This window comes from Rhipicephalus sanguineus, chromosome 3 (assembly GCF_013339695.2).
Source record: "Rhipicephalus sanguineus isolate Rsan-2018 chromosome 3, BIME_Rsan_1.4, whole genome shotgun sequence".
Classification (NCBI taxonomy): Eukaryota; Metazoa; Arthropoda; class Arachnida; order Ixodida; family Ixodidae; genus Rhipicephalus; species Rhipicephalus sanguineus.
This window is the reverse complement of record NC_051178.1, coordinates 148,756,533-148,773,343: the sequence shown is the minus strand read 5'-3', so window position 1 is coordinate 148,773,343 and position 16,811 is coordinate 148,756,533. Positions and strand designations below refer to the sequence as shown.

Here is a 16,811-nt window from a genome sequence, read left to right as displayed (position 1 = left end):
ATGCGCCAATTCGTACATGACTAGCAATTACGGGATGCGAGAACCCTCGAAAGTAGGGTCGAACAGTGCTCAAGTATAGGTTAGCTCAGGTATCGTGTCTGATTTCTCGTTCTGACGCTTGATGCGAACCGTATCACAGGTGTTCCTGCGCGCGGGCTCGAACGCGAGCCGTATGCCCGTGCATGCGCGTCGCAGTACGGCTACACGAAGAGCGCGCATCAACGCATAATAGTTGATCCATTGCCAAGCGAAAGGAGAACGTGTCTCCTGGCCCAGTGACGACGCCGGGAGGACACCTCTTGTCGTGCGCCGCTGACGCTGATTGACGGGCCTTGCGCGCTCGCTGGGAGGCATCGGGCGCTGATGAGGCCACCGCTGCGGACGAAGGGGCGCGCGTCTCTTTCGATGCCTTGTGTTTACCTTTCTCCTTAACCCTTTCCTGCTTGCTGTCGCTCCTTGCAGAACGCGTCATGCAAGAGCGCACGTAGTACATACGCGCTAGCATGTATAGTCGATGGGAAAGCATCGGGCGTGTACGCTTCGTTGCGTGCTTGCCCGCGACTGTTGCTTGTCGCACAACTTGTCGGGAAGCTCTGACTTCGCGCATCGCTAGGGTTAACGAAAGGCGGTTGCAAATACGCTGCGGTTCTCGGAGCTTGAAGATCGCAATGGGGATAACAAGATGGAAAGTAACCACGCAGGAGCTATTTCTGATATAGTTTTTCTTTCGGCCCATCGCTGCGATATGGTCTATAAGATATGTAGCGGAGGGTGGAAAGCTAAAGGGAGTCGTGAATAATCTTGACCACCTGGTCATGCTTAACATACACCGAAATGTCATTTCAGGAGTGTTTTGATTCCAAGAGCCGTCGCGTTAGGTTGGAAACGAATGGCAACACTTCGATGAATCAGCCTTCCCTCTCACTATTAATGTTTTATTTTGACAGCCATGTTACGAGAGGAGAGATTTAAGATACTTACGCAAGTCGTCGCTTTTGAATGTCCTTCTTCGCATCCACGGTACAGAGATATTGTTGCCGCTGCTTCTAACGAAAACGCGATTATCTTGGAGGAGTCTGTGTATAGGTGCTTTCCTGGTAACTATGTGAATCTTTGCACTAGTTCGTTACCCGACTAATACGTGCTGCTCGGCTCGTAATAACGTAAACTTGAAAAGACATCGACTAAAAGGACTGGACGGAGAGGGCAGACGCTGTCCTGCCGTCGTCTTTGTCTCCTTTTTTTGCGCTTTTGTTAAGAAAAAGGGACCGTTACACTTGGTCGATCGGTTTTACGTACACGATATGAGCAAACAACATAGGAGTCGACTATTCATAAAATCAACGGTTTTCGACGGATACGCGAGCGGTTTGACAGGTTCTCAGCGCTCATAAGCAAAACTGGGAAAGCTCTTCGAGAAAAAAATCTAGGTCGTCGGCGTGTCTTCACTCGGGCGTCAGCGTGCACGCAATTGCGCAACACGGGTGCGTGCTTTCCCGCCGTTTTCCTCGTTCTGGCACCCGCGACGAGACCAGTTAAGAGTTTGCATGATTCGTCTACCAACTACATGGTATATACTTAGCACGTAACCCTTATGTAATCTTTATCCGCACGGTGTCAGGGGTTTGAGTGTCTTTCTTTTTCTTTTTTTTCTTGTCCGGATGATGTAGGAATGCCTTCTAGCCATACCTTAATTCTGTAGGAGGTGCGACGACATTGACAAGCTTTCTTTTTTAAGGAATCGAGAAACATAAGAACACCTAAACTATAAGAAAATGAATAATCAGACCGCTGGTACCGTATACATATAAGGCACTCTTGGAGCTATATAAGCAACAACTTTGATATTAAAACCCGTCAGTAAATTACTGTATGTTCTAATCGTCTTGTGGCAACACTAAGTGTCCCTCTATATTAGCTGCATTTGGAAAGAACAAAAGCTCGCCGTGTTATGATGCTTTGTCTTTGTAAAAACAAAGAAGATAACTTTTACATACTTCCAATCATTGGCTCTTTAGTGCGTTTGCCGTAGATTGAGCTTGACGCCAACGGTATCACTTACAGACAACTGTATGAATATTTGCGGGGCTTAAATCTGTATTCTCGCGTCGACCTAGGTGTCGACAGCCAGTCTTGGGCAGTAACTAGTTACTAGTAACGCGTTACCGGTAACTAGTTACTTTTTTCAGTAACTTGTAACTGTAACTAGTTACTTTAAAGTTAGAGGAACTTGTAACTGTAACACTGTTACTTTTTTGCACGCTAACTGTAACGGGAAATACCGTTACAGTTACTTCGGTTTTCATAAAAAATTATCCAACTGCAACACTCGTTAAAGGTTGACATTCAACGCTTTGCACTTTTTCGAACTTCCTTCTTTACCATATCCTGTACACACCTTTCAACATTCCACAATAGGGCTCCCCTCGCCGGTTAGGAGAGGAGCTTGCTATTATCTTCCCTGCAGAAGGCCGAGGTCTGAGGTTCTTTAACGCAACTTCAAGTTTACTTTTAAACTAGATATCGCAAATCAATCATGTTCCAACTGAACAGATTGCTAAGTTCACGTCCGTTTTTTTTTTTTTTTCGGAATATATATAATTTTGTCACTTGAGCTTGTAGCTCTGTTCTTGGTGTACCGGTGGAGCATAAGAACGCCTAGTTTATAGTCTCCTTCGTCTGTGAATCCGATCTAAACCTGTTTGGCAGGCAGCTAGAAAGGTGCAGCGTGCGAAGCGGCTAAGAGCCAGCAATACCGTGAACTAGCGAAGCAATTTTTTGAAACCTCTTTGGAACTGATTGTAAATGGTTTACTCTGACATAACACAACTCTTCTATGGAGGTTGCATCCTCAGGTTGTTGCAAGCCCACGCGTCGCGACGAATGAACCACGATTCCAGGAGTGTTCTTCCCACCTACCTTCGTTCACAAGCCAGCGTCGTCCCATTGTTTAGGTCAAAACTATGCCCTGTTGTCCAGCGGTGTTGAGCAAGGCCCATCGTAGAACGCGTTGCATGGGCTGCTTTAGCAATATTCCGTTTTTTCTGCCTGTTTCGATGTAAGTCGCGTCACAATCCCCACATTGTACTTTTAGATAACCCCGCTCTGATTGGCTCTGATCTTCCGCAGGTGTATGGTTTTTTGGTTTCGCGCGAACACATGCCTCAATGTATAACGGGGCTTAAAAACGGTTTGTATGCCCAGGGGACGCAGAGCTCTCCGGACAGGGTCTGATACACCTTGAACACAGGGAATATGCACAATCGACGTTGTCTTCACTCCTGACGCACTCCCTGCTCCTATTCGCATGCATTTCTGGGCATCGTTAATAAACGCCGTAGTATATTGCCGTCGTTCCAGAGCATCAACCACGTTTTCGTTTCCTAGTCTCCAAGGACATTTATTGATGCGACAAATTGAGGCGTACACAACGAGTGCTTGTGTTGTGCCCCCTTTTTAAAGGTTTCCTTCGTCTAGGGTTTTACCACGTGCAATTTCGACTATCCGCACGCCTTCGCACATTTTGAATAAATAAACACTATAATTTGTTTTGTGATCTTGTACTTACTTTATAGAGTAACGGAAAAGTAACGGCGTTACTTTTTCACAGTAACTGTAACTGTAACAGGTTACTTTTGGAAACTCTGTAACTGTAACAGAGTTACTTTTTTGGCTTAGGTAACTGTAACACTGTTACTTTTTACTGGTAACGAGCCCATGACTGTCGACAGCACAGCTTAGTAACGGGATCAACAACTCGCGTATTCACTGTCGACCGTAGCCGCAGCGAGCGAGCCGTAAATCGTGCTTCCCCGCGTACACAAATGCGTGCGGTGAAAACGACAACGAAGGGGCAATATGAGGATCGTGTCTGCGCTCTTGTCTCGGTATCGCGTGGACTCGGGCAGCCTCTTGGTATCTGTAATGCAACTTGCCTTAGGTAAGCCGGCCAACTTGATTTTTGTTTTACGTGCAGAATGATTACGTGACAGCAGCACCTTTTTAAAACACGTATTCGAAAGTTTCTCGTGTATGTTCACGACGAACGCACAGGGTGCATGCATAAAGGAGGTTACACGCAAACTTATGGCAGTTGATTGAACTTATATGTAATGACTAAGTTCGAAATCACGGAGAAAATTTGTTTCAATACTGAAATAGTGAATTTGATTCTCAAAATTGCTTTGCAGTAACAGCGAGATTCTTTCAATAAGTGTTCTGCTGCGTGCCGTCGCGCCTACTAAGGCGACAAGTGGTGACGGACACTAAGTTCACAATTTAACCTATGGATCACAGCAGTTCTTGCACCGCGTAGAGTTAAGTGTCCTGTGCAGGTATTAAGACCGACATACAAGACAAGTTAATGCGCACACGCGTAGCTAGTAGTACATGATTTCTCACGTTCAGCATGCTTGCGTACCCCCGGCAGGTGATGTGGGCCATTCACTGATGAACTTAAGCACCATATTCTGGGTACTCTATAACAGTGCGATGCAAGAAAGCCAGCTTCACGTTTTCTTGTTTTTTTTTTTTCTTCTAAGCACTGTTTATTCATCGAGATGTCGTGACTTGTAGTTCTTTACACATACATTTGCGCAGACGTGGACTTATTCGTGGCACACGTAAACAATACAACCGCAGCTGCCTACGTATGAAAAGTTTCTTGCCTTCAACATTGAAATGGTGGTAATTTTCGCAGCTTCCTAGCTCCCTCGTGACCAACACTTCGGAGACAACGGCGCCAAATAGTTTCTTCAATGGCGGAAGTGAACAGAGCTGTCATATTAGAAAAGTGTTTCTATGCGGGATACGTGATAAGTTGCGTCATGCATGACTCCTTGCGCGATGCCCCAAAACATCACGCGCATGCGCCAACAGCTTTAAACGTGCCGAGAAACCGACGTTTTAGCGTATCATCGTCGTTTTTCGCAACCTCTCCTTCTCCACTTCTCGCCCTCCATGTCAACCCTTTCATTTTACGGGTGATATCTAATTTCCGCGTGCTATCTTCGTCCGTCACTGTCTGCAGATTGGGTGAGGCTTTCTTTCCGGCTCGCTTATTCTTGTCCGTGCTACTCGCTCCGCCGGAAGCCCAGCCTCCGCGGGGTTCCTCGATTGACCATTTCCGCACACCGTGTGTAGTTCCGCGCAACGAAAGCACACTTGACGAATGCGCGCAGTAGGAGGTCGGGGTGCTTAGGGCGAAGATTTTCCTACGGGGAGCCTGCAAAGACGCCGTCTGAGTCATTTATATCCGCGTCCATTGACCGGAGGCTGCTCCGAGATTGAGTTTGACAGACGTCGTTATTGGGGCCATCCAAAGTGCTCACGTATAGCTGAGTTGTGGTGGCTTCGAGATGTTGTCTGCGATTGAATCTTTCTGTACGATGAAACGCAACCTTAGCGAATCTGCGTATGAGAGCGACATCACAGCGTACACTTTGAAAACAATGCACACAGAGGGAACGTTAATATTTAGCGGAAGTGCATTGCTTCCTTTCGCCTATGTTGGTAGCACTCTGTCATCTCCATCTAGACGCCGCGGGAGTGTCCTGAAACAACCGTGACGTAATGTTTTCCGTGGCTTATTTTTTCTTTTTTTCAAGATAAGTGTGTCATCTACCTAAATGCGCCGAACGAGTTTAGTTTTTCGTCGCCACAGTGATCACGCCGCACACGTTTATGCCTGTGTGTTTGTACACGGTGAAACAAGCGCTTTTCAAAATTAGTAGTTGGTCTACCGAGTCACACATGTGTAGTAGTAGTACAACTTTATTTATAAGGGTTGGGATAAGAGGTCATGAGCTCGATGGGTGGGGCCCCAAGTCCAGGGCTCCACTGGCTACTGCTGCCTGCCTGACGTGACCCAGAAGCGCAAGCTCCTGCTCTCGCCACGTAGCCGTGCAATAGAGCTTCAAAAAGGAATAGTGGAACCCCTGAGGAATTTTCGGCATGTTTGCCTGTAAATGATGTAGGTAACATGGCTAACACCAAGAAGAGGCTTGGTGGAAGGAACTAGAAGAGACCAAGGACTAAAGCAAGGTGTCTATCTCAAAAAGAAGAGATAGAGAGAGGGAGGTTTCATAGAGGGAAGAATAGTATTTCTTACTGAGATATGTATATGCGAATAACTTAAACTGTACTAAAAGACTGTATAATAGCTTACGTTAGTTTAATTACGGTCGTCACTTCGAATGCTCCTTCCGGAAAGAATAACGGAACTCTTACCACTGTGCCAGTGCAAGCTATGTATCCCTTATACCCACAGGAAAGAATACTGTCACACAGTGCTCACGTGTGCCAGCATATGCAAGGAGATGCGCTTATCGTAGTGGCTAGGCGCTGAATAAACATGTAAACAAACGAGATAACAGCCAAAGACTCGAACCATAGATAGACTCCTCTCGAGAGCTCACAAACTTGCGCTGCGCGATTGTGCCGGTTACTGGAAATTTATGATCCGTTATGACATCGCGGAAGCTTGTTGCTGGACATCAACAGAACTTAGCCTTCAACAGCCATAACTAAGTGTAGCCGAGCAACTTAGACGGCAATTGTTTGGTGACAATCGTTGTTGCAGAGCAGCAAGAGGCTTCTAACATGTGCTTAGTTTTTTATTTATTATTTTTTTCTGCACGGATTGTTGGGAAAGCTATTGCCGTAGTCGGCAGCCACCTTGCAGTTGCACTGGTCCCTCTCGGAGGATCGTCAATAGTAGCGTAAATAAATCCATCGTCGAAACTATGTGTACTAGCAAAAGGAACAATGCGTACGAGTCCAAAACAGGGGTTCTATGCGTAAGTGTCTTGTAGGGTTCATCTTGACAACGTAGCGAAAGACGGCTCTTGTCAAGGAAGCCCTTTTCTTTAGTTTAACTCGCTCGATTGGCCGACAACCGTGTTGGGACTTCCTTCGACATAGCCGCGTTCACTTGAGGACTTCAAACGCCCAAGAATCAAGACTGGTGACGCGGGCTGAACCATACAACTTCTCGCATCCTACAGAATTACCTCGAGAATAAAAGTGGTTGTTTATGTCTCTCAAAGCCCAGCGACTCGAAGAGCCACTTCGTCGTAACATGAGAAGGGGGTCTCGTGTTTCCTGCTCAACGTTTTTCGCGCGCTTACGATGTGAGTAGCCTCGAAGGACGCAAAATGACCCATTGTAAGAAGCGCATGCGCACTCCTCTCCAGGAAAAACGCGGCTCGCGCTTCCTTATTTCGCCAAATGAACGGAGGGGGCGTCAAATAGACTGCCTTGAGAAAAGTTTCTCTCACCACATTGCTGCACCTCCGAGCCGTTTTTTCTGCAAGTCGTAAAAGCCCCGTTCGTTTCCTTCTTTCTTCTTTTTTCTTAATGTTGCCTCGGTTATTTGTATTCTCTCCTCGAGCTATACTATATGCTACAGCTTGTAACTGCGTTGTGCGATGATACGGTGCGATAAGTAGGAACCGGTTGTCGTTGCTCTTAGTCGTTGAAACTTGGCTCACATCAATGGATTATTTCCTTATCGCTTTTAAATAAGTAGGCGAGCTCCGCCCGCCACCTTTGGCGCGGACTTGTCTTCCGTAATGAACTCCAACCTGCAATGTATAATGGGGCTTCAGAACAATGCTTTTTGCATTGGGTCTCTTGCTTCTACGCTCGATACATATGCAGTTCTTCTCGAGAAAGTTTTAAAGCAACTATTTGATTTTAGAGACACGTTTCGAGGCGTACTGGGGCCCCTGCGGAACACCTGCCGCTTTAACGGCCTAGATATCTCGCAGGGCACCCTAAAATTTTGTCTGAAGACCATTTGGCAGATAAGCTGACATGCAACAGCGCTTGGTGGTTGCATCATGTGTTACTTTAGGGCGTTAGGCCACATGAAACTCACTCACTCACTCACTCACTCACTCACTCACTCACTCACTCACTCACTCACTCACTCACTCACTCACTCACTCACTCACTCACTCACTCACTCACTCACTCACTCACTCACTCACTCACTCACTCACTCACTCACTCACTCACTCACTCACTCACTCACTCACTCACTCACTCACTCACTCAATCAATCAATCAATCAATCAATCAATCAATCAATCAATCAATCAATCAATCAATCAATCAATCAATCAATCAATCAATCAATGATCGTGTCACTCGCTCAACGCTTTCAAAACTTTTCGAGAATGACAGCAGGTTTTGTGTGGATCATTACATAATGTGTAACTGTCATAAAACTTCCAAATTTGCTTACACAGTACTGTAGCTCTAATAGAGCGAACGCATTTTCAGCAATGCCTGCGGCGCGAGATGACGGGTCGTCTCCAAATTACCGTTTCAATTCACCGCGTTTCGTCAACCGGAGTTTGGCTGGTTAAATGTCATTTGTTTATAATTACGTTTAGTGCTTCTTCATTGTCCTACACGGACATTATAGTTAGCGAGGTTTGTTATGCTTGATTAGCTTTTTAACAATGGCGCACTCAAGCACCGCTCATAGCCACGGAACACAATGATGGGATGCCGCGCGGCTAAATAAACAAGATTATATACGCCTGCGCTTGTAGTTCACCGCGGTGGAGCTTTCGGCATCCCTCTTGCCTCGGCCGGCCGATCAAAGTGCATGCGCTAGTTTAAAAGGCTTTCAAGCCGCGTTCAATCCATTACTGCCGTAGTGAAACGCCGAAAGGGTTCCGAGTGAAAGCCGTAATTAACGTGGCGCAACCACATTGCTTTGTTGAGACGGCTGACTTCACTTTATAGTTTTTCGCGCGACTGACAGGCATGATGTGGCCATGCAGAATTACGACACGCGTACGCCGCTGCATGCATTTAAGCAAAAGGTCGCGCACGTCGCCAGTGGTACGCTCTCGTGTGTTCACCCCGCACGATAAATCATTCCCAACTTCAATGCAGCTATAGAACGTCTTTTAAACCGTTCATTGCACACTCTGCGATAGTTTACAGCCTACGTGAAATGTACGGATGCCAAACAAAGGAAAGCCTGCGAGCGCGGTTTTGCTTTTTCGCCTGGCGATTGCACTTAGATGGACGCCTGGTACCCACTCCCGGAGCGGTTAACGTTTTCCAGCAGGATGCATTAACTGGCTTGCTCTTAGAACGCACAGAAAAAAAAAGTTATTGTTACTCATGTGGATCGCGATCGCCTGGCTGAGGCGCGCTCGTATAGCTTGAGCTCTCCCGGATCAGCCGTGTCCATTCTATTGCAAACGCATCAAGGGTTATCTGGTCCATGCCAACGCACGTGGGCGACGCGGTTACTTCTGTGCTGCGGTATCGTTAATTCTGTGCAGCAGTGTGAAAACGGCCAGGGGCATCATTCCACCGAAAGACCGATTTCGTGAACCTTTTTCCGTCTGGTAGTGGTTCGCCTTCAGATATCACGCGTTGTCTGAACGATATTTGCGCGGGAACTTTCAGTTCATCCGGTGAACGTAATCCTGAAGAGTTTGCCCAGCTTAGAGAGACAAAAACGATTTTTTCAGTGATTAAATTTAAGCATATAGAGCTTGGAAACATACCCAGGCGTTCCCCTTAGTAACCGCGCTTGAAGAAGAAGGCATAGACCCTGATATGGCCATAAAAATCTTTTGGGTAACTTAATCAATGACCTCTAATCTTTTTATACCTCTATCACCCATTTAATTGTCTCACTTCTACATAGCATAATCACATCTTTCCCGCCTTCTTTTTCTTTCTCCTCCCCCTGAGCACCTCCTCTGAGTCCTCGATACCGTTCCTCACGCCACGTATAGCACGTAGGCACACCTGCTGAATTATCTGAACTTCTTTAAACAACTTTCTATACTTGCCTATAGGGTAGTGACGTGGGCTTGTTGGTATGTGAAACTTTCTTCAGGTGGTTGAGCTCGAAGAAGCACAAGGACAAAATATTAAAGGAACGTACACAGGGACAAAAGAAGGACTCCACTGTTGGCGTTACCATAACTGTATTTCTAACATAATGCATTCGATTGCTCTGACAAAAGGAGTAGCTGTGAGCCTACGACTCCTTTTGTCCTTTGAGTTTGCAACTGTTCGATGCCAGTGCACGCTTTTATCGAGCAGGTGCGTCCACGCGTAGCGACGGAAGCAGCAGCTGCAAGCAAGCATTCAAGCCAGCAACCGCGTGCTTTCGAGCACGCATACGCGTACGAGCGAGTCGTAGGACTTTCTCGTCTCGCTGTTGTTTTGGCATTTCCCCTTGTCGGACGTCCCGCCGGCGGCACTCTCTAGACAATTCGGTCGCTAGGTCGCTGGCTTGCGTGCAAGTCTTTAACGAGGACTCCGTACAGCTCTAAGTATGCTACGCAGACAGGCAGACAGAGGGAAAGGAAAAGAGGGAGAGAGTATACGATAGACTAGGTCGCTGCAGGAAACATTTTTTTCCCTCTCTCTCTCTCACCGGGTTCGAGGAGCTACGCAGCACCTATAGCTTCTAGCAATCCACGTCCCACTGAAGAGACAAAGGAGTCGCCGTCGTGTGTCCGCGCATCTGACAGGTGGCACCGAAAAGCAATTTGCAGTTCGCACGCGCTCGCTCACCTTCCGGCTGGCTGGCTGGCTCGAAAACAGATGACGTACCCGTCGATGTCTTATCAGGAGGAACTCGTATTTGATGATTCTTTTAGTTGTTGTTACTCAGTCATAAAATCGTGATCCCAGAGTCACGACATCCACGGAAGGTTTGCTTTGTTACGCTTAAACGCAGTTCCACAGCAAGGAAATATTTGGTCATATCATATGCGTAGCCAGAGGGGTGTTGGGGGGGGGGGGGCGTTTACCCCCACCTCTTTTCCTTTAATTTTTACAGATTGCACGCATACAAAAAGGACATCGCCCCCCCCCCCCCCTCTCTCCTTTCACTCTTGGGCTGCGCCCTTGGGCCATAGATTGCACACGTGTACGAAAAGAAAGAATAAATACAGTGAATTTATGTTTTGAGTTATCACCGGATTTTTAGAGTAAATATGGTCAGTTATTTGGTTGCTGATCTTAATTCAGCTGAAAACGCTTTAAGTATATTACGGCCGCTATACCATAGGCGGGGCACTGAGTTTCCTTTGTTTGAAATTTTGGTGTTCAAAGCAGTGCAGCATACGCCAGACGTTGCGCATAGGGAGGTTAAAGGAGCACTAATGTGAAAATTTTCACTTGTTATACTTTTATTTTTGCGTTTAGAAAAAGGTTCGAACCCTTTAAATCCTATCAAAGACACATGGCTAGTGGCAACGTATTCTATGTATTATACTATAATATCTGTTTCTGCGGGATAAAAAAAAAAAATCCTTAACCAGGGGGTGGGGGCTCGAGCCGACGTTTCGACAAGTGAACTTGTCTTCTTCAAGGCTGGAACCGTCCCAGCCTTGAAGAAGACAAGTTCACTTGTAGAAACGTCGGCTCGAGCACCCACCTCTGTTTACGGATTTTTTTCATCGCAAGCTTCCATATTCCCCTTCCTGCCGTTTTTTGGATTTGTTTCTGCGGGGACATTTTTGTTTTTTTTTTGCTTCGGTAATCCCTCGCTATTGGAGATTTTTCATGACGCCATCACACAAATGCTTCCTTCTTTCTGCCATCACTGTGACTGCTTCGCAAACGCACGAAAAAAAAAAAAGTCGTATTGCATTCTAAATATTTTGTTATCATCAACGTTATTACACACCTACACACACACAGCGTTACGCAAGGCGATCAGACTGCTTGTTTCATAACGTCATCGTAACGCCCACGACATCGGATCTACGATGAGGTCGTCGTAACTTCTATGACAGCAGGGGGGAAATTGCGAGAGCGACAGCTGCGGCAAATTAAAATGGTCTCATATTTCCCAGCCTTGCAGTGCTAAGTGCTTTTATGTTCGACAAGCATACAGTAGTCTCTATACAGCCTCGCAATTTCCTTTGTACGACATTTTTGTACTTTGCTTGCTCGTTTATTTCACGACGTATACTCTCCATGGCTTTTTTATTGCGGTTTTACACGTGATATTTCTGGCGTATGCATGGCTGTGTCATGAAAACCGTTTAGAAAGACTGAATTGCAGGTGTGCTGGTGCTCATTAACGCGTACTGTTGCTCAATCGCAAAGGAAAGAAAAATAACGACAATGAAGGGAAGGCTGAGTGGAACTGCACTGTTGAATCTATATATTTACGCTTTTACTTGCGTCACTGTCGTAGCGCTTAGTGGAAGCGCACACAGCAAGGAAACAAATGCTGCAACGGAACAAAAGAAACGGCGCAACTTCGTTTGTCCTTTTTTTTATTTCTCCTAACAAACAGCTACGGCTGCGAAGTGCGTTTTGTTTGACAGGTATTTGCAAACGATTAGTCGAACGCAAGTCGAAAGGAAACAACTCTTTTTTTGTCTATGTACATTCTTTCTCGCGCTACGGCGAAGAATGGGAAGGGCACTCGTACTTTGAACCGAACGTCGCTTAGGGGTCTTTGTTGTACTTATTCCCGGTGCTTTGCGGCCTTAGCAACAGGTGCTCCTCGCTTAAGTAGGTCAACTTCACTTGCAGCAGTATCCACAGGCAGTGTCGGTTACAAAATGATGCGCTGCCGCATACATAACTACGTTTTATTTAGCGGAATCCAGCAGCCTCTTCATGATGAAGGCTGGTGGGTTCGTAAGCCACGATAAATATTCAGCATTGTGTTAACGAGTGCACAGGGCCGACACATCACGATGTGGACGGGGTTACTAACAGTGATGCAATAGGCCTAATGATGATAACCAAGAAAGTGAATATGGCACATGAGGGAGATTTTCTCAGCTGCGGCTTCGTGGACGGAGCAGTCACGAACATCAGTATGTTCCTTTCGCTAGTGGGATTCTCACTTTAGAGGGAGGACACTTCCATCGTTTACATTGTGCGTTACGTCCAGAAACGCACCTACAAATCGTACTCTATTAGTCCTTCCCCAGCAAAAAGTTTAAAGAGATGTGAATTGAATCACCTGTCCCTTACATATTGCCGCGCTTCGATCCGACAAAAAGAAAAGTACAAATCATTGTTTAATAGTTGACGCGCTCGCAAAAAAAAATACAGAAAGAAAAAGAAGCAGCTATGAATTGCGAATACGTAGCGTTTCTGGGTCTGTATTCGAATACCTTTCGTCAATTGAATTACGGGGCCAACCGCATGTTTTTATCTCTCGTTGTTTTTCGACGATTGTGTGTTGTAACTATTGGGCTCTAACTAACCCTTTCCTCTCGTTTTGTGCGCAGCAATCGCTAGACAAGTCTGCACGCAACGCTGCCGACGAGGTGGCCATCAAGGGCAAAGGAGCCGTCAAGCTGGGATGGATCCAGGGAGTGTTTGTGAGTGCCGAACGCACCTCTGCTCTTCCTCCTCCTCCATCCTCTAGCAACACTGTGCACGTGTAGTCCTGTTGTTCCAAGGGAGTGTTTGCGCCTCGTTTCATCCAGAGCTGGCCTGCAGCCAGTGTCGCCAAGCAGTTTAAAAGAACACTAAACTGTTCGTAGTTCGTGGCAAAACGTCGTTGCGTAGACAAACAGGTTCGTTCAACCTAATTGTGCGCGCGTGTGCCGAAATTGCAGAAGGAACAAAGCTTCAAACTGTCGTGTTGTTTAGGCTACGGCTGTGTTTACGCCACAAAACACGTCGTCGTTATCACCATCAAACAAAGTAAACTGAAAGTTGTGTTAAGTACTCCACGTCGTGTATCGTGTCGTTTCCTGCCCTGCTTGTTATTAGAAAATGGCTTAAGTAATCCGTATGATTTATAATGACAGATAGAACGAAACAAAAGAAACTTTTTCCGCTAGTAGGGACACCTTAACCCTTTCGGCCCTGGCGGTGTCAATTGACACCATCACACAAAAATTGCCCTAGCACTTCGGAAATGAAACCAAAACTGCCGATTTTTGGGGGAATACTTCTTCAATCATCCCCACTGCGATTGACACCAAAATCGTGACACGCTTGCGGAGCTGGGAGCCGCAAAGAAGAAGAAGCTTGACCGAAGTCATGGGTGACGCCGAGGCGGGTCTGCTGAGGCGGGAAAGCGCCATTTTCGGATCGACGTACCGAAGCTGTTTCAATGAGTATCACACTAAAAAATGAGACGTTGTTCACATTCTGTGTACTCTAGTGAATAGCAGGAAAAAATGTGCCATTTTTCTCATTTCTCAACCGCTGAGCCCTGATGACCTAATTTGACGTCATGTCTGTAAATCCATTAATACTTGCAACACTGGCTCAATTTTTCGTTTTTGGTGTTCTGAGGTCATAACTATTAGGAAATCATGCACAAAAACATTCCCCGATCAAAATAAAAAATCCAGGGCTGAAAGGGTTAAAGCTATTTTGTATTACAACATCGCCGAAAGGCGTGGCTAGTAGAAACATCAAACGCAAGAGACGCACTATAGTGTTCGCAGCTTGGGGCTGCTTGCTCGAATTAAAAAAAAAAATCTGGCTAATAAAAAAAAAATCCGGCTCATCGATCGAGCCTTAGGAAGAGTTACACACGCATGTTTAATACGTACTTTATACTTTGGGAAAAGGAAAGATGATTTTTGAAAAAGAACAATCTTGGCCTAAAAGATATGTGTAATATCAATGTCTCCCTTTGTCACCGTCCCTTCCTCACGGCTGTTCTTCTTTTCGCTCACGCAGGTGCGATGTCTGCTCAACATCTGGGGTGTAATCCTGTTTTTTGCGGCTGTCCTGGGTGGTGGGACAGGCTGGCATTGGTACGTCTCAGCTGCCCTTCACCGCAGAATAAACTTCAGCTGTGCACTCGAAATAACAAGTCGTACCGATATAGGAGCGCTGAATGTTTGAAAGGCGTGCGCAATGTCTTGGTTTTCAACGAAGCACTGCTTGATGACGCAAAAGGCTTCTAAAGGAAAACAGTTTTAGGTGATACCTCGTCTTCGTTGTGGAAGTGACATTCCGGAAACTATTTATGGCCTCCCTTTTTTTTAAGCATCACGGACTTGGAGTCATTATCGCTGATATACTATCAGATGACGTTGTGCACCGGTTGATTACACAGCGAACGCAACGCATATATTAATCATTGATCCGTTTTTGGTTCCATATCTACGAACGTGCGGTTGCGATAGTCGCGTGTGCTGCACATTCCCGGGATAATTGTTCATCTTTGGTTATCTAATCCGACGCGATAGCATTTTCGTATTCCGTTTTCATTGGAACGCTGTATCCATGGTGGAGAATCGAACTTGCGACCTAGTTGTCGGTAGTAACATCGTGTAGCGAAAAGGATTATAGGTTGTTCGACAACAACATGGTATGGTTTCTGAGGTAGCGCTCTAGAGCGCGTTCAGGTTGACCCCTAAAAGTCATGACCTCAGCACAAACGGCGACGTGCCGCCATTCCATCGCTGACGAGTTTTATGGCATCGGCTTCACATTGTTTAAACAGAGCGCGGTGAAGTTTCGAACAAGCAGATCCCACGACAAAGTCCCACGTGCACAGCTAAAGGAAAAACGTGATTGTAGAGCATATGCGATCTTTTTCCCCTCTGTCAAATAAACAATCACCCGGAGGCATTGCATTATAACTTGTTGTTTGGTTGCGCTGCATTATTATATACACATATTTTTTGCTGTATATTATCGCAGCTTTAGCACCGGAACTTGCATCTGGAGGGCCAGCAAACCGATATCCGCACATTCGACTGTTTTCTTTAACTGTCTAGTGCACTGTAGTACATGCGATGCTGTATGTACACGGAACTTCCTCAACAACCTTCCTCATCGATTCGAACACTGCATGTTTCATTGAATAGAACTTTGTCAGAAGTCATCTTAGCCCTTACTCTTGCAAAGCCTTACACCTATATTGCTTTCACTCTTAGTGTAACATGTTCTAAAATGCATCAAACACGACGGAGTTACCGCCGCAATGCTCTATAGGCGCCCAGCAGCTTTATTCTTTCATTATACGAGTACCTACGCTGCGTACTCCTACATGTATTCGTATCGAAACGTGCCCACATAAAAAAGAATGCGCGACATAGCTTTGGTGTCGTAGTGGTGGGTATGTATCAGCGTACCTTCTATACCTAAAATGAAGTCCTAAATGAACGTGGATTCCGTGCTCTCATTCACAGCTCCTTACCCCGGTGACTCGTCTTTTTCTCTCGCGCAGGCCTGGGCTCCGGCATCGTCATCCTTGCCTCCGTGGTGACCATGCTCACAACGCTCTCCATGTCTGCCATCTGCACCAACGGCGAAGTACGGGGAGGTAGGATCACCGTTGTATAATGTACGCGTGCCCGTATCGTGTGTACCCGTATAGCGTGTATAGTGGACGCGTACGCGTGAACACTTTTGTCTCTGTAATCAAGCATTCCGATTAATTTGCTTACCCCCTTGCTTTGAAATGTTCCATTATTAGCTTTATTTGCTTTTACTGAACTGTGTATCTCTTAAAGGTGTGTTGCTGACGTACAATGCTCTTTTGTATGGGACTACTAGTCGAAGATGCTGTTGATAGGGTATTGGTGTGGGCTAATTGGTAGGATTTCATGGCGCGGTTGTTTGCGCACCGCTTCAGAACGGAGGACACGGTTTTAGGCACCCAACGGCATTGTTCTCGCATAATACGAGCACCTAGGCCACGTATTTCTACATGTAGCTTATTTATATCAAAACAAGTCCAAATAGGTTTGTATGCATTTCCTTTTGACGTTCTACGATAAAGTATTGACTGATTGATAGTGACTGACTGACTGACTGACTGACTGACTGACTGACTGACTGACTGACTGACTGACTGACTGACTGACTGAACG

General features: G+C 46.1%; 1 protein-coding gene across 1 annotated transcript in view; it reads left to right on the top strand.

Annotated features, from left to right (window-relative positions):
- The window catches only part of LOC119387434 (solute carrier family 12 member 2-like), a 125,303-nt gene that overhangs the window by 74,615 nt on the left and 33,877 nt on the right, over positions 1-16,811 (top strand). Inside the window, 4 exon segments of the mRNA XM_037654831.2 lie at positions 13,251-13,343; positions 14,665-14,700; positions 14,702-14,741; positions 16,166-16,261. Of these exon segments, the coding sequence (XP_037510759.1) occupies positions 13,251-13,343; positions 14,665-14,700; positions 14,702-14,741; positions 16,166-16,261 (265 nt within the window).